Source organism: Gigantopelta aegis, chromosome 7 (genome assembly GCF_016097555.1).
Source record: "Gigantopelta aegis isolate Gae_Host chromosome 7, Gae_host_genome, whole genome shotgun sequence".
Lineage (NCBI taxonomy): Eukaryota > Metazoa > Mollusca > Gastropoda > Neomphalida > Peltospiridae > Gigantopelta > Gigantopelta aegis.
Window position 1 is genome coordinate 14,316,596 of NC_054705.1, and position 19,256 is coordinate 14,335,851.

The 19,256-nt window shown below is 38.4% G+C and overlaps 1 protein-coding gene across 1 annotated transcript in view; it reads left to right on the forward strand.

The window, feature by feature from the left end:
• The first annotated feature begins 481 nt into the window (after positions 1-481).
• LOC121377918 (glutathione peroxidase 2-like) overlaps positions 482-19,256 on the forward strand; it is a 22,852-nt gene continuing 4,077 nt past the window's right edge. Inside the window, exons 1-2 of the mRNA XM_041506015.1 lie at positions 482-769; positions 17,767-17,910. Of these exons, the coding sequence (XP_041361949.1) occupies positions 566-769; positions 17,767-17,910 (348 nt within the window). The 5' untranslated portion in view covers positions 482-565. The remainder of the gene's footprint in view (positions 770-17,766; positions 17,911-19,256) is intronic.

Sequence of the window (19,256 nt, forward strand, 5' to 3'; positions counted from 1 at the left end):
TGGGGATCTTGTCAAAACAATGTAAGGAAGAAATAAAAAACATTACTGGGTCTACATTCTAAAACAGCTTCCTCTATGATATGTTTTATCATCCACTACCGGCCTCTGTGCTGCCGTGGTTAAGCCATCGGATTTAAGGATGCTAGGAACTGGGATCGAATCCCACCCTGAGCAAGTTTTAACAACTCAATGGATATTATAAGTAGGTCTCAGGCCACTACACCGACTTGTCTCTCACTAAGAACTAAGAACTAACCACTAACCCTCTGTCCTGTAGAGACAGCCCATATAGCTGAGGTGTCACTATGCCCAGGACAGCGTGCTTGAACCTTAATTGAATAAAAGCTCGAAAATAAATATAAACAAACTTCTTCCACTTTGACACGTTCCCGCTTGTTTTTATCTTCTGGTTTTATTGTGTTTTTTTCTGATGACATCACTGCCGAGATAAGCGATGGCCATATAAAAGCAGACGACCTTTATTTTTGTCACAGAACGTTTGTGTCATCTGTCTTAACAGAACGTGCAGCTTCGCGCGACACCAACTTTTGAGTCATCTGCGCAAATGTTGCGCGCGCTTCTACCCCTGCTTGCTGCGTGCACGAGCACGCTGGTGAGCGGGGAACGAACGAAGGTGTGCTGTTTCCAGTCGAATGAGTCCAACAAGTCTGTGTACGACTACAGCCCGTACGACATCCACGGCGAAAACAAGGTGAACCTCTCCGACTACAGGGGCCAGATTCTGTTGATCGTCAACGTGGCGGGCTTTTGACGAGCGACGCCGCAGTATTACTTCCTGAATGCACTCAACAGGGACTACAAGAACTTCACCGTCATCGGGGCTCCGTGCAACCAGTTTGGCATGGTAAGTCATCCTCTCTCGTCTTAAAGCAACTGACACTAGTTTTTAAACACCACGGCGTATTTTTTCACAATAAGAGCCTCGTGTTTTCTCTCTTTTTTTTCTTTCTTTTTTTTGGGGCGGAGAGGGGGGGAGGGGTGTCAAATAATCTTCTTCTTTTTTTTCTTTTTTTTTTAAATCAGACACTACTTATATTTTATGGTTTAGAATATCCTAGCTCGAGTACTCTGCCGTTCGAGAGCTATTCGGACATTTGAATCGTTATGATCGGTCTGGTTGAGATGTAAAAACGGCTATCACGGTCAAATGTCCGTCTAGCTCTAGACGGCAGAGTAGCCAACTCGGGCTAAGTATGTTCATCCTGGACCAATGGCGTAGCCAGCATGAGGCAGACGAGACGCTTGCCTCGCCTGGAATTTCCCCAGATTTATTATATTTTCCCCATGACACTGATATTTATTTTACAGGTCTGGGTTTTCCTCGGCGTTTTTTCCTCTCTGGCTATGCCCCAGCTGGTGTTTGTAATGCCACGAAAAACATTTTTCATAATTCTAAAAACGCACATACTTCTGAGAAGTAACGGTTATAGAGACGAGCTTTAGTCTATTTTAAAGAGTATTTCCCAGTTTCAACATCACAGAGTCTTGTTAGACTTGTAAGCTTTGACGGGAAGTAGCCCATTGGTAAAGCGCCCGCTTGATGCGCGGTCGGTCTAGAGTCGATCCCCGTCGGTGGGCCTATTGGGCTATTTCTCGTTCCAGCCAGTGCATCACGACTGGTATATCAAAGGCCGTAGTATGTACTTCCTGTCTGTGCATATAAAATATCCTTTGTTGTTAATGGAAAACAATGTAGCGGGTTTCCTGTCTAAGACTATATGTCACAATTACCAAATGTTTGACATCCAATAGCCGAGGGGCGGGACGTAGTACAATGGTAAAGCGTTCGCTTGATGCGCGGTCGGTCTGTGATCGATCATCGTCGGCGGCGCTATTGGGCTATTTCTCGCTCCAGCCAGTGCACCACGACTGGTATAGCAAAGGCCATGGTATGTGTTATCCTGTCTGTTGGTTGGCGCATATAAAAGATCTCTTGCTGCTAATCGAAAATAGTAGCCCATGAAGTGGCAACAGCGGGTTTCCTCTCTCAATATCTGTGTGTTCTTTAACCATATGTCCGACGCCATATAACTGTAAATAAAATGTGTTGAGTACGTCATTAAATAAAACTTTTCTTTCCTTTCTTCTAATAGCCGATGATTAATAAATCAAAATGCTCTAGTGGTGTCGTTAAACAAAGCAAACTAACTATTGCAACTTTATCCAGATGTGTTACCGGTTTGTAGATCAACCAAACTTGGTGTCTATTTTCACGGGTTCAAACTAGTGTATAGGTCAGATCTATTCCAAGAGACCTCGCCGTGAAAACAATTAAGGCGAGTGATTAATTTCTCCCGTAACTTTAAATTATGGGGAGCCATTTAAGATATTTTCCATATTGATATCGTATAGATTCACATGGTAAGAAATGCTACAACCCAACCCGCTACCGACCCTGGTCGGGCTGCTTGTGCTCTCTTGCACTTGCCAAGCGCGGGCGATCCCCTCTCATACCCTCCCCCCACCTGTCCTGGAAGGAAGGAAGGAAGGAAGAAAATGTTTTATTTAACGACGCACTCAGTACATTTTATTTACGGTTATATGGCGTCGGACATATGGTCAAAGACCATACAGACATTGAGGGAGGAACCCCACTGTCGCCACTTCATGGGCTACTCTTTTAGATTAGCAGCAAGGGATCTTTTATATGCACCACCCCATAGACAGGATAGCACATACCACGGCCTTTAATGTATCAGTCGTGGTACAATGGCTGGAGCGAGATATCCTGGAAGGAGGAGCCGGCATGACAGGCATGTGCTACAACAGCTTGCTCTGAATGTGCACGTTAAAACCTACATGTATGAACTGACCTGACCTGACCTGACCAGAGCTACAAATTGCTCTCCTTGAGCTATAGTCTCAGAGGAGTGATGGGGAGCGGGAGCGATAGCTCACCATAAACGACCTGGGCTACGTTCAGCCAGACTGAGCGGAAAAACGTCCGCTAGACTGGTTTATGCGCTTCACGGTAAACCAAATGGCCACGTTAGGAACCAGTCAAATAGTTAGCAAATGTTAGCGAAACGATTGCTGGCTGAACTTGGGGGAGCTGTGTTCCAACATCCACCAGCCAGTGGTGTATTCGAAAAGGTGAAGGTCCACGTCTTTTCAAAACTCACAATTAAATGTCCCTGGCGTTGCCAAAGGTGTCGTCTTACCACTACACGTCCAAATCCGGGAAATTGTACGGGCATCGTCGTAACAGAGCCATTGGCATTGCCAGGACTTTATATTGGGGCGGGAGGGGGGGGGGGAGAACTATACTGGGGGGGGGGGGGCCCACACTATGTATGTATGTACAGGCATCGTCGTAACAGAGCCATTGGCATTGCCAGGACTTTATATTGGGGCGGGAGGGGGGGGAGAGAACTATACTGGGTGGGGGGGGGCACACTATGTATGTATGTACGGGCATCGTCGTAACAGAGCCATTGGCATTGCCTGGACTTTATATTGGGGCGGGAGGGGGGGAGAACTATACTGGGGGGGGCACACTATGTATGTATGTACGGGCATCGTCGTAACAGAGCCATTGGCATTGCCAGGACTTTATATTGGGGCGGGAGGGGGGGGGGAGAACTATACTGGGTGGGGGGGCACACTATGTATGTATGTACGGGCATCGTCGTAACAGAGCCATTGGCATTGCCAGGACTTTATATTGGGGCGGGAGGGGGGGGGGGGAGAGAACTATACTGGGGGGGGGGATCCACACTATGTATGTATGTACGCATTTTTATAAAATTTAATACTTAAACAAAACAATTGATTGGGGTGGGGCATGACACCCGTGCAACCCCTTACACAATCACATGTACATGGTTCGCAGCCTGGTACCGGCTCCAACCCAGAACGATTTCTTAAGGGCTCATTGGGTAGGTGTAAGGCCACTACATCCTCTTGTCTCTCTCACTAACCACTAACCACTAACAACTAACCCACTGTCCTGGACACACAGCCCAGATAGCTGAGGTGTGTGCCCAGGACATCGTGATTGAACCTTAATTGGATATAAGCACGAAAATATAAGTTGAAATGAAATATAAACAGAATACGGCTAGAGATTGCACATCACCATTCAATTGTGCATACGTTTTGATTTTGTTTTAAATTTAGATTTAGATTGTTGTTTTTTGGGGGTTTTTTTTATATGCTTCTTGTTGTTGTCGTTGCAGTTGGTTGTTGTTTTTGTTGGGTTTTTTTGTGTTTTTGTTTTTGTTTGTTTGTTTGTTTGGGGGTGTTTTGTTTTTGTTTTTCGTTGTTGTGTTTGGGGTTGTTATTGGGGTTTTTTGTTGTTGTTTTATTTTGTTTTGTTTTGTTTGGGGGGTTTTGGTTGTTTGGTTGTTGTTAATTTTTTTTTTTTTTTAGTTTTTTTTTTGTGGGGGGGAGGGGTGTGACGGAACATGCTCTTATTTTTTTTCGCCTGTGGCGATGTTAATTGTTCAGAGGGCCGTGTGCGGCGTGGTTACGTAATAATCCTGTGCGATAGTGGTCGAGCTGTTCCCAGTATGCACTTAAGACCAGGTGGGCACCTTGTTACGTAATACCTCCGCGCGACCGTAAATTAAAAATTAACCAGTTAGGAATAGAGTTGTAATTCCTTTATTAATTAAGTTCCCCTGGAAGCGTTTCTCAATTATCACACGTGTGTGTGTTGTGTCACGGTGAAGTGATTAGAATATTGTGTAAACTAGACACCTAGAGATTAACTAATTAAGTGATCAGTTCTGGGTTGTTATTATTTGTTGTTGTTAATTAACTACTGCGGCAGTACATTTGTCAGCGTAGTATTAATACAGATTCCAAAGAGTATTGTGTTTTTGTTGTGTTTTCTAGTGAACTAAACGTGCTATATATATAAATATTTATGTAAGATCGTATCTCTGATATACCTAGAGACGAGCCACTCGGGTATTGGACTGCCCGATACAGAGAGATCTAATAGATATACAGTTAGGAGAGATATTTAGATAATCGAGTTTTATTCAGTTACGGGTATTATAGGATCCCCGTGACAGGAGTAAACATTGGGGCGCTCGTCCCGGATCTGAAACGGGACATGCATATTTAAAAAGTATTGTTTGTAAATGGGGGCTTTATAAATTATTTTTACAAATTACCAGAAGTAGCAACGTTGTTCACTAGAAAATTAATTAATAATAAGTGCGTCATACCTAAACATGGATAAGAATTTGATGGATAGGCCTACGCTTAGTGTAGTGGAGATTAAGCGAGCACGTAAGGCCGAGTTAGTTGAAATCGCGAGTGAGCGGGACATTGATTTAACATCAGCTAAAACATTAGGAGATATAAGGACAATTATTATCCAGGAAGTTTTTGGTGATAGTCCTGTTATGGAAGACAGTGAGATTGTTCCAGAGATAGAGATAAATGAGTTGAGTGTGGAACAACAATTAGCTTTTAAAAAGCTTGAGTACGAAAGAGAAGAACGTGCATTAGATAGAGAGAGAGAGAGAGAGAGAGAGAGAGAGAGAGAGAGAGAGAGAAGGAGAGAGAGAGAAGAGAGGAATAGAGAAGATAGAGAGAGGGAGAGAGAGAGAGAGAGAGAGAGAGAGAGAGAGAGAGAAAAGAGGGATAGAGAGAGAGAGAGAGAAAGAGAAAGAGAAGAGAGGGATAGAGAGAAAGAAGATAGAGATAGAGAAGATAGAGAAAGAGAAGAGAGGGATAGAGAGAGAGAGAAAGAGAAGAGAGGGATAGAGAATTCCAGTTAGAAAAATTAAAAGTGGAACATGAGTTAAAGTTGAATACTGAAGAAGTTAGACGGGAGGCAGGAAATGGGTTTAACATGTCGGAGGCTTATAGATCAGTGCCTGTATTTGACGACCAGCCTGGGCCCGTATTTATCAAGGAACTTAAGTTTTGACTTAAGTTTGAACTTAAGTTTTTGAAATTGACTTATCTAAGTCAAAAACTTAAGTTGGTATTCATCAAACAACTTAAGAAAAACTTAAGTAAGTCAGAGAGAAAAAGTTAAGTTTGTGGTCGTTAAGGAAGTACTTACAATTCATAAACATCCGGGAATACACATTTTTAAAATTAAAAACCGAGAAGTAAAGAATAACTAAGGGAAGATTAAACAATGAAACAAATAAATCGAAAAAAATACATAAATAAAAATAAGGCCATTTCATTGTACACTGCGCATGATTAGTGGAAATTCTTTACCGGTTCTTGTTGAGTGTTACGCTGGCGTGATAACCAAGCTAGGGAAATCCCATCTATTTTTATATGGGATTCCCCAAGAGTTATTGCAGACGACAATGTCATCGTCATGGATGGAAAAAAAAGACGGCCAAACTGGACCAGCGAAGAATGTCTAAATTTAGCCCAGTTAGTGGCGACTAAAAAAAAGTTTGTTGAGGGCAAATTCTCTCCTGAAGTGACGTCAGCAAAGCGGCAAGAGGCGTGGCAGGTAAGAAAACACAATAATAATAATAATAATAATAATAAATGAAATAATAAAAAGAAATCTTCAGTTTAAATAAATATTAACACACACCATCTCCACACACACCCTAAAAATAATAAAAAAATAAGAGAAACAGTTAAAAATATCTTATCTTTTACGTTACACTGCAACATTTATTTTTTTGATTGGTAAGTGAGGCTGTATAATACGACCTCCGTGAAATAAAAAAAAAAATGTACGCCTACGTGGACTGTGCTTGTTACACATAACTGTTTAATCGTTTTGCTTAATATGTGTAGAAACCACAGCCTATAAATTTTAAGTTCGATGACATAATCGCTGCATCACCACAGCCGATTAAAGAAATCAATACCATCATCAAACAACGCACGAATTCAGAAAGAGCTATTTCACGAGCTATTTCACCACACATACGTCTTGTGCGTCTATATAAACCTGTATCGAGTTATCAACCACACACGAACGTCAAAATTATATATATCAATAATAGTATAAGTCAGCAGCGGTGTCTACACTTATGAATAATGGCAAATTACAATTAAATTCTCATTACTTACACCAAATGTCTAACATAATTACTTTTTTCATTACAGCTACCATTTATGAAATAATTATTATTACAATTAATTAATTTTCATAAAAGAATTACTCAACTTTAATAAGTTTGATACAAATAAAAATACAAAACGTTAACACAACGATTTCACTAAACTGAAACGGACTTACAAAATACCGTTACCAACCATCATAGTCACACTAGCATGCACCTGGCACTGTTTATACTTTTTATTATTTGACATATCTTTAGGGAGGGTATGGGGATAGATCTAAGTGGGAAATATACATATACGTAGAATTTGTAAGTTTAATGACAAAGACTGACGTTTGTATGAAATGATGAAAATGGAATAATAATTTAAAAAATAATATCAATATAAAACAATACACATACAAAACAAAACAACACCATCCTCTGTTCACAATAAATATAATGTATTAATTCCGTGAGTATAGTTAATATTAAGTGTAGTTAATATTGATTACAATTACAAAAAGTCAATAAAGAAACAAAATTTGAATTACAGAAACTACTGAAAATATTCAGTCGAAGTTGTAAATCATTGCACTTATTGAAATATTTATTTTTATTTAGTTCATTACAAATCAAGTAAACGCCACATCAAGCCAAATAAGAACCAAGGATGAGGTTGAAAAAAAATGGAAAAACATGAAGAGTTCATCAAAAAAACATTTGTCTGCATTTAATTGCAAAACCATTGCAACAGGTACAGTAACAGTAATAACTATAGCTAAGACCATTTCAATTTAATGTTTTGATGACATTTTAAGACACCCAGAATACACTTTTAATAAATATAAAATTAGTGTTTTCTTAATGAAATGACATTACACTTAAAAGTTCACAAACATTTTGCATACAATTCTTCAGTGTCATTTCATTGTTACAACCACAATTGGAATCATTGTATTTGTCCTCAGCAGTAAGAAAAAAAGAGAGTTATTTCAATTAGTTCAGTGTAATAATGAAATCACATAATAAAAAGAGAAATACATTATATTTCTTAAATTTTACTTGTCATTCACAAAATAAAAATAATTGAATTATGAAATTAGATTGGCCTATCCGACAACTACATTTATATCTATGTCAACAATTAACATTTTTGATATAACAGTACTGGAATATCACACTACCCTGTGGTTGTATTGGGTCATATTAAGCCACTAAAATGATACTGACAAAGCTAGCTTGGTAGTTAAAACCAATACTGGGGAAAAGCATGTGCTAATAAGAAGGACAAAAAGGACTATGGTATGAACAAATATTGTACATACATGTCTTAAATCAGTGGGGCAACACCCCCCCCCCCCCCCCCCCCCAAAAACCCACAACAACAACAACAACAAAAAAACCCCACCTACAATAACAATAACCCTCACAAAGGCTCAAAAGGAAAAAACCCCAAAAACCAAACAATCCACAAACCAACATGGAACATTTATTTGAAAATCACTTTTTAACATTTAAGTTTTCAATATATGCACACTAATAGACGCTTTACTTTATTTCAAAAACAGGAGGAGGGACACCACCAAAACCACTGAGTCCTGTTACTGACACAGTAATAGATGTCATTGGCAGAGACAATGTCTCCCTCACTGGTATTCAGGATGGGCTTGACACATGCATGCTGCAGTTTCTGGATTATGATCAATCTAGTCAAAAGTATGTACTTCTAAAAATACTTGATATATACCATTTTCATATTTACCCCAATGGTCTAAAGCATTTGCCTGAGATGTCTGATATAAAATGTCCCTTGCTGCTACATGTTATTTGAAAAAGACTACTCTATGAAGTGACAGTGGCGGGTTACATCTTTAATTATGTGTCTGGTGCTTAACCATACATGTATGTCCAACACTGTTTAATTGTAATGGAAATGTGTTGAGTGCATCAATAAATAAAATATTTCTTACTCTCTTAACAAGATAAAAAATATTAAGGAAACTATTTTTTAATAGTAAATGATAAGTACTCCAAAGAAAAATGTTATTATTGGCATTAATTTATTGAATGATTGATCAATGTGTATTTTCAGTCAAATTGTTGTGATGGCTGAACTTCATCCAGAGCCACGTGTACACCAGCAAGAAAGTCTAGTTCCTGTACAGCAGCCAGACATTCCAGCCTCTGAGAGGCAACCCATCCAGACTTCTTCACCATCTTATAATTCTCTGTTGAAAGAAAAACTGAAACTGGAAATAGAATGTCTGAAGCTAAAAAAAAATATTTTGAAAATGAAAATTGAAAACCTTGAAGAATAATTTTTAAATAAACATAACGATGTAGAAATGTTAAAACTTTATTTTCCATTGACAATTTAACAAATAAATTACATTAAATTCCAAAAACAATATATCACTTTTAATCATGAATAATTTCATTTCAAAAACAAAATTGAAATATAATTATGATATTACATTGATGTATATAAATAGCAGGTACAAAACTATAGGTAGTACTAAACCAAATAACTTCCGGCTGGGTCAAAATGCGAGGTGCACCCAACTTTTGATAGAGAAGTGAACACCACAAGTCCTGTGATTGGTTATAAATATGAGTGTGTTGATTGTAAAAAATAATAGTTTCATCTGGGTAAAAAAAAATTGCAATTTTATTTCATCTAGTACCAATGTGTCAAGCAGCCTTGTGCTTGAAACATGTATGGGGTACCTGTAAAAAAAGTAATAATCGAATTTTGTGCGAAACTAGGGTAGTCATAGACGCTACCCGTTATCTCAGAAACGAGCAGCTTGACCCCCATTTTTTTCTGATTCATTTTAAGTGTAAGGTGGTGGTAGTATTTATATCCGTGGCGTTTATGTCGGTTTATACGTTGCAGGTAGGAGTTTTAGCCACATATGTTACTATTGTCGTCTGTGGGATTTGATTTGCTAGTATACACCCAATAGTACAGCTGAGATACATGATACATCCTTAAGAGGTTTGATAGAGAAAAACACACATTAATGAATGTGTTGTATGTACGACTGGATTATAACTGTATGCCATTTATGCAGTCGGATGGATTAATAACTTGTTTCGGATCAACCACTGTTTATTATTGTTCTTTATAACAAAGGAAATAGTTTTGTATTATGTGTAATATGGTGACACATTTATAGTGGCAAACAAAGCTGAACAAGGTTTTCCTTTAGTGTTCAAAATTTAGACTCATTATATGATTGATCTTGAAAAATGAAAAGTCTGTTTCGGTAGCCTAGAGATAGCACAGGGTCTATTAAGTAAAACAGTAAAAACATAGGTCAAAGTAACCTACCAGTGGTACACAATACACTGCCATCCCCCGTTGGAGTTGCATACACACGTTTGATGATCCTATATGAATTGATAAGAAAGATATGCCATGCACAATGATTCATTTCAATGTGTAGTAAACAATAAACAAAAGAAAAAAAGTTAAAGCTTATTTTGTTTAATAAATCAATATGCTGTAGTCGTGTTGTTAATCATCGGCTATTGGATGTCAACAATTTGATATTACTCATAGTCTTAGACTAACCACAGTACATTTTTTCCATTAGTACAAAGGGATCTTTGTATGCACAGGACAGCACATACCAACACCTTTGATATACAAGTCATACATTGCCATCTCATAACAGACCCATCAAAGGCTGGCATTAAGTTATTATCATTATCAAATAATGATTTGTTATTGTATTAATACAGTGTTTGAAATGTGACAACACCAGACAATGGCTATTTGCTTTCTTGAATATGCCTGGCTGTAATTCATGAACACTTAAAGTAGATTAAAACTTGACTCCATAATGGATAATATAAACAACAAAAATATAAGTAATGTTTGATTTCAATGATCATAAACAGCTTTAATACTGGAAAAATATGTCTTAGTGTTTAACAAGTAGGGTCTGTCCCATTAATATTTATTAATATTTGTTAATGCTTACATGAAAAGTGAATGCTTACATGAAAAATGATTAATGGCAAAACAGCTGTCTGTATTGGGCCCCTGCAGCAAGAGGGTTCACCACAACTCCATCATCTCCTGGTACCTCTCCCTGTATATGTCCATCATCTGCCAGGGGCAAATCTCTCTCCTTGCATATATTGTGCAGAACAGCACAGGCAATTGTAACCTAATTATTAATAATTATGTTTTAATACAGTTTTCATAACCAGGCAGTTGGAACCTAAATATTAATAAATATGTGTTAATAGGTATCATAACCAAATAAAGTTAATAATTTGAAGTAATACATTTCATTAATTGTAATTTAATAATGATCATTTGTTCAAAAGTCATTATAATGATTAATTTACAGTTTGAATATATAATGGAAATATTTCAGTTTTCTGGGGGTTCTTTTCACATTTATCTCTTTGTCATAATCTATTATAGGCCTACTGTTAATGTGGATTACAATAAAAGAAGTTGACATGTTTCTATCAACGATTTGTTTTGTTATACTTTTTGGTCTAGACACTTAAAAACAAAATACAACTGATCAGACAATTATTAGTATGTTTTAAATGTTCAAATCATTAATTTCAGCAAAAAATATATCAATAATCCTTTGCATTTAGATTTTAATAGCATATGTTTTGAACAATGAAAATGACTTTTCTGCTTACACATATTTTTTTCTTATTCATCTAGGAATAAATGGAATATTTCTTTCAAATTAAGAAATATATTTCTATATTACTTTACAGGTAACCAGCCATAATTCCTTGAAATACATCAATGAAATACGTCAATTAAATAATCTTGTCTTTGTTGTTGGTATGCATTAAGTGTACCTTGCAAGCCTTTTCAGGTCGGAGTCTTATTTCCCCATGTAACACATGAAATCGTCTCTTCATCTGACCAATGACTCTTTCGACGCAGCTCCTGATCTTCTTATGTGATCTTTTAAAATAAGCAAAAAAATTATTGAACTAATTAATATATGAATTATTATATATGTGATATGCAGATTCTACATTACTGTCATTTGCATGTATTGAATTAAATTGTATTGCTTTTTATTGACTTTATTATTATTAGCTCTATTTTTCATTTATTTATTTACTTCTTATTTATTACATGTTTAAGATGTATAACTTTTTAAAAGCCACATTGTGCATTTCAAAACATACATGTATACCTTGGCTTATGTAGTAAAGAAACCAAGTTTCGTTAAATTTCATTCATTCATTCCTATATAAATAACCTAATATTGCACTGTACATTTTTTTTCAGCCATAGCTGGGGAGGAAAGGGTGATGGGGGTGATGTGTGTGTATGTGTGTGTGTGTGTGTGTCTGTGTGTATGTCTGTGTGTGTGTGTGTTTGTCAGCGTGTGTGTGTGTCTGTATGTGTGTTGTGTGTGTGTCTGTCTGTGTATGTGTGTCTGTCTGTGTGTGAGAGAGAGAGAGAGAGAGAGAGAGAGAGAGAGGAGAGAGAGAGAGGAGAGAGAGAGAGAGAGAGAGAGAGAGAGTTATAGCATTTTTATTTTAACTTTTATTTGGATGTAATATGATTTTTGGGTTTCATAATATAATTTACATTTGGGTTCATTTGATGCTTGTTCTTTCATTTGGGTTCATTGTGTATTTTACTATTTGGATAAACCATCAGACCGCAATAGACTGGTTCATGAACATTTTCAATAACTTTTGCCAACACGTGATTTCAAAACGACTGTGAAACTTTGATTTACCGATTGTAATTCGTCTGTGGACCAGGAAGTGGACGAAGAAATGGTGTTAGAATCCATCTTCTACAAGGATAGGCGCTGTCGCCAAGCAAATGACAGCTCACTGGTACACGATGATGTTCAAATAGTTGGTGCAGCCCGCTGTTTTTGTCAGTATCCTCGAATCATGCGTTGACCCTGGCCATCGCGCTACAACGTCTATTATTCGGTCATCACTATCAACCACTATTTGGGTGTTAATACTGTGATATCGATGCCTATTTACAAATTCGTTTTCATTAACTGTGGATGTGGGTTCCGTCAATGATGCCAACAACACCGGGAAAGTTCGCAACATTATAAAAGCGCTGTTGGTGACGGCGAATTTCGTTTGGATCAGTTGGAAACTTTATGAACCTTTTAATTATTTCATTCGATGTCAAACTATCGAGTGTTTGTTGCACAATTCTAGATACAGTGGGCTGACTCACCCCATGGTCATCGCCACTACATAATTGAAATTTCCCCGTAGCCAGGTATCGTAAAGTAACAAGAACTTTGGTTACGGCGTCAACTGACTGACTCCTATGAGTCAGTGGACAAATATCCTTAGCCAAAAGGTCAGTGATATATTCTATACTATTTCTATCAAACCTATACCTCTCCACAAGTTCAAAATCGTTATAAAGATTCAAAACTGGCTTCCTTTCATTAAAATATCTTGGCAAACGCCCAGCAGCCATTTTATCTTTAGAATGACTTAAGTTGATTAAAAAAAACTTAAGTCTGGTCGGCAGGTGGCTAAAAAGTTAAGTCAAAAACGGACCAAACTTAAGTCTAAGTAGGTTGATAAATATGACTTAAGCTGTTTTATGAAACTTAAGTCAAAATTGTAAAAACTTAAGTATTTTTAGCTGACTTAAGTTTTTTTTATGACTTAAGTTCCTTGATAAATACGGGCCCAGGAGGTAGATATGTTCTTCCAACTTTTTGAACGGGCCGCTAAGCAGCTAAATTGGCCTCAGTCTAAGTGGACATTGTTAGCCGTGTCTAAATTTAAGGGGAAGGCTAGCGTAGCTTATAATTCAATGAGTGATGAGCGAGCAAGTCAGTACGACCTAGTTAAGTCTGCGGTGTTGAGGGCTTATGAATTACGACGTGAGGATTATCGTTTACGGCATAACGAGTTGAGAAAAACGCAGGGTCAGTCTTATAGTGAGTTTGTGGCTAAGAAGGCAGGGATGTTTGATAAATGGGTGGTTTCTCATCAGGTAGAGTCATATACCGAGATACGGGAGTTGTTGATCTTACAGGACATTAAAAATTGATTACCAGTTAGCTTACGTATTCATTTAGAGGATCGTGATGTCAAAAAGATAGAGGAGGCAGGCATAGTGGCAGATGACTACGTGTTAATACACAAAGCTCAGGCAGTACAGGGTAGCTCTATACAACAGGGTGATAAGAAGAAATTTCAGCCAGGTTTTTCCCGGGAAAGTAACTATCGGGGAGTGTCATCTAGTTGGTCAGCTAGTCAGGCAAGGAATACACCTGGTGGGCAAAGTAAGGATAAGCCTGCATTATCAGCCAATGCACGAACTTTTCGTCCACATTGCAGTTACTGTAAAAAGGATAACCATCTTGTCGGGGACTGTTTTAAAAGGAAACGCGATAATGCGCAAGTGGTCGGTTTAGTGAGGTCAGCTCCGTTAGCGAGAGAGTTAATGGTTAGTCCCGTATGTGTCCACTGGTATGGTTTGTGATGTGAAACAAGAGTTGTGTCCTAAGGCAATATCAATCTATCGAGATAAAGGGTGTAACCTGTCGCTTATAACGTCAGTGTTTAGCTGGTATTGAAAATTCAGATACAGGACGTAGTTTGGCCTTAACCTCAGTTACTGGAGAAAAAAATGGTTGTCCGGTTACATAACGTTTTCTTGTGTTCGAAGTTTGTGACGGGACCAGTCGTTATGGGTGTTGTGAAGGACTTGCCTGTTGAAAACATAGGAGTTTTGTTGGGTAACGATTTGACTAGTCAGTGTTGCCAGCCCTAAGGTGACAAATTGTTAATTGAAGACAGCCCTTTACCCATAAAAGAGTGTGAGGTTGATGAGATTAGTTATCCTGCGTGTGTAATGACTAGGGCTATGGCCGGAAGGGTAGCACGAGACCCAGAGGAAAATTGTGATTTGTCTGATACGTGTGTGAGCCATGAAATTGGAGTGGATGAGGTTATCAGTAAAATGGTAGATAAGTCAACTGAGGAACTAAATGTGGTGGAACCTGTTGACCTCCCGCAGAGGGTAAATGAACCAGTTGTGTTTGATAGAGGGGACTTACCTTGTAATAGACAAGAGTTAATCCTAGCGCAGGGGGCTGATCCAAATTTGTTGGCAGCTCTCACTACATTGTTAACTGAGGGAGTATTAATGAATAAGAGAGTTAGAGATAGGAGGTTGCCGGCGACCGAACTAGCTAGGAAGCATCTGAGCTATGCTCAGAGCAAAATAAAATCAGTGTTTGATAGGAAGGCTAGGAGTCGGGAATTTAAACCAGGGGATAAAGTGCTGCTGTACCTTCCCATTAAACGAGGTTCATTACAGAACAGGTATTTCGGGCCCTATCTTGTGCACAAACGGGTTAATGAGACAGGGTATGTGATAAACACTCCTGATAGGGTTAGGAAAAGTAGGTATTGTCACATCAATTTGCTAAAAGGTTATTTTGACAGACTGCCGATAGTTCCAGAGTTACCTGTCCAAACTGAGAGTCACTCAATTGTCTGTGATGACGTCAAGACTGCAGAGATCAAGTTAACCAACAGCCAGATTCTAGCAGACTTGAGCCCCCAGCGAGCAAAGTTGACTACATTGATACAAGACAATGTTTCCATTTGTCAGGACTTTCTAACGGTTACCAACACCTTAATCCAGGATGTGCGCTTGGAACCCAACGCTACACCGATTCGACAGCATGCCTATCGGAGAAAACCTGGAAAACGTGCGACACTGAAAAAGAAGGAAACGAAGTTCCAGTGGTCAGATGAATGCGAGAAGTCATTCAACCGTCTCAAGCAGATGCTCTCCTCGTCTCCCGTGATGGCAGCACCAGACTACCGAATGCCTTTCAAGCTGGCTGTGGATGCCAGTGACGTGGGAGCTGGAGCTGTGCTGTTCCAAGAAGACGAAAATGGACTGGACCATCCTGTAAGTTTCTTCTCCAAAACGTTTGACAAACACCAGGTGAACTATTCCACTATAGAGAAGGAAGCTTTGGCCATGGTACAAGCTCTGAAGCATTTTCAGATCTACATGAAATCGGCAGTGCATCAAGTGGTGGTCTTTACTGATCATAATCCGCTTACCTTCATTCACAGAATGAAAGCCACCAACCAGAGAGTTTTGAGATGGAGTCTTCTTCTGCAGGAATTCCCAATTACCATTGAACACATCAAGGGCACTTCCAATGTAATCGCTGATGCCCTGTCCCAAAGTTGAACGTTGTGATAATGTGTTGACGTTTTTGATTTCTGTTTTGTTTTTATATAATTTATTGTATACCAGGGACTCAGAGAGTCAGTGTGATTACTGGTAGTCACCTTATTACTATGTGTTATAAATGCCCGGATGCGTCGGTTAACGCACATTTGTTTTAATGTAGTATATTTCCCTATTCCTAAAGTAGAGGAAATATCCTCTTTGAGGTGGGGGTGTGTGACGGAACATGCTCTTATTTTTTTTCGCCTGTGGCGATGTTAATTGTTCAGAGGGCCGTGTGCGGCGTGGTTACGTAATAACCCTGCGCGATGGTGGTCGAGCTGTTCCCAATATGCACTTAAGACAAGGTGGGCACCTTGTTACGTAATACCTCCGCGCGACCGTACCCCCCTAATACACACCCAGACCACGTGTGGAGGCCATGCGGCCAGTAGTTACGTAATACCTCCGCGAGTTCTGTTTTACGACCTTGTTTCCTAGCGGTTTGGCGACAGCTAGTCTGACCATCTAAGAAAAAATGTCGTCTTGGTCTCTGTAGAAAATTCACATGATGGGGGAGTACCGCGATGTGACCCCAGGCGATATTCGGTTTTGTAATAAATAGATAGGATTTTAGAGATATCGGGGAGAAACATATTGGAAGGCTTCCGGGGAACGCGTCCGTTTGGACTTGGTAAATATATATTTCTGCTCTGTTGTATAACCTTGATGTGATTGATGTGACTTTAAATATTTTAATACTGTATTATACCCATATTATTTAGAGAGTGTTTCCGGTAAACTGACGAACTAAATTGTAGGCTTCACTGTTCTAAAATTATTAAAGTTTAGCCAGTCATCCTAGAGGACCTAGGTAAACTGTAGGTTATTGTCTTTATTGTGATAGGTACCAGTATTAAGTCTGTATTACAAGGTTACTGAATGAGTAGTTAAGGGTTAATTAAACATTAACCAGTTAGGAATAGAGTTGTAATTCCTTTATTAATTAAGTTCCCCTGGAAGCGTTTCTCAATTATCACACGTGTGTGTGTTGTGTCACGGTGAAGTGATTAGAATATTGTGTAAACTAGACACCTAGAGATTAACTAATTAAGTGATCAGTTCTGGGTTGTTATTATTTGTTGTTGTTAATTAACTGCTGCGGCAGTACATTTGTCAGCGTAGTATTAATACAGATTCCAAAGAGTATTGTGTTTTTGTTGTGTTTTCTAGTGAACTAAACGTGCTATATATATATAAATATTTATGTAAGATCGTATCTCTGATATACCTAGAGACGAGCCACTCGGGTATTGGACTGCCCGATACAGAGAGATCTAATAGATATACAGTTAGGAGAGATATTTGGATAATCGAGTATTATTCAGTTACGGGTATTATAGGATCCCCGTGACAGGAGTGGTTGGGTTTTTTTGGGTGGGTGGTGGTGGTGGTGTGTGTGTGTGTGTGTGTGTGTGTGTGTGTGTGTGTGTGTGTGTGTGTGTGTGTGTGTGTGTGTGTGTGCGTGCGCTCTTTTATTAAAATCATTTCTTTTCTTTGCAGCAAGAGCCCGGAAACAACAGTACAGAAATTCTAAACCACCTGAAATACGTCAGACCCGGTCAGGGGTTCCAGCCAAACTTTCCTCTACTCAAAAAGCTAGAAGTGAATGGAGAGAACGAACACCCGCTCTACACGTATTTAAAGGTGCAGTATCTCGGCATTCAGACTAACTGTCTTCACACAACATAAATATGCATCTCCATCTCTAACACCCGCTCTACACGTATTTAAAGGTGCAGTATCTCGTCATTCAGAGTAACTGTCTTCATACAACATAAATATGCATCTCCATCGCTAACACCCGCTCTACACGTATTTAAAGGTGCAGTATCTCGTCATTCAGAGTAACTGTCTTCATACAAAAATAATCTATGCATCTACCATCTCTACCATCACCAACGTCACTTTTCAAATTCGTATTTTAAAGGGACATTCCTGAGTTTGCTTGCAATTTTTAAGATGTTATCGACTAACAGAGACTTTTTGACGAGTGTAATTACATATCAAATATATTTTTCTGCATAAAATATTAGTGGCTGTATATTAAGCGTGTTTCTGATCGTTCTAATATTTGTACTAGGTTAAATTTCATTTTATTTATTAAAAAATATGTTTTTCGTACGTGCGAAATTATTTGAAGACAAAATCCAGCACATTGAATATACAAACACTGATATTCTAAACAAAAAAATATATTTAATATGTAAGTTTAATCGCAGAAATATTTTATTAGTCGGAAACATCTTACAATGCAGCAAACCCGGGAATTTCCCTTTAATGATTTGCAATTAAATTAGTGTATTAAGTATGTAGTTATTATTTCATCTAGATCTCCCATAAAATAAATACACAAACATACAAACAAAAAACACACCACAAAATAACACACAAACAAACAAACAAAAATCTTAAATGTAAACATTTTACATTTCAGTCATATCATTTTAAAATTAAATCTGGAGGACGGGGGCGATAATTTAAAAAAAAAAAAAAAAAAAAAAAACCTAACAATTTTCGTGTTCAACTTCGGACCGTATTGTAAATAAAGAATAATACACGAGTAAACGTTACATACCATTTATCTCACGAGTTGTTTTAAAATGTATCTAACGAGCAAAAGCGAGTTTTGATACGTTTTTAAACAACGAGTTGTGAGATAAATGATATCTAACGGACACGAATGTATTATTCTATTTCTTACATATCCTGAAAAACCAGGTTTTAAGCAAATTTAAAAATATTTATTGACTAAATTTACAACCCGTTGTACTTGTAGATGCCTTACACGTCACAGACACGATCGTCAGGTTAACTATACATCACAGTGTAATCGATTTCCATCGTGCTGGGGTTTTTTTTTTTTTAATTGGACGTTATGGCATTGGTGACCTGGTCATCACCTAGGAGCAGCCAGTCTCGTCAGGGGGGGGGGGGCCCGTACCCTCCGGGGGGGGGGGGGGGCAGGGGCAGCTGCCCCCCTCTGAGAATCT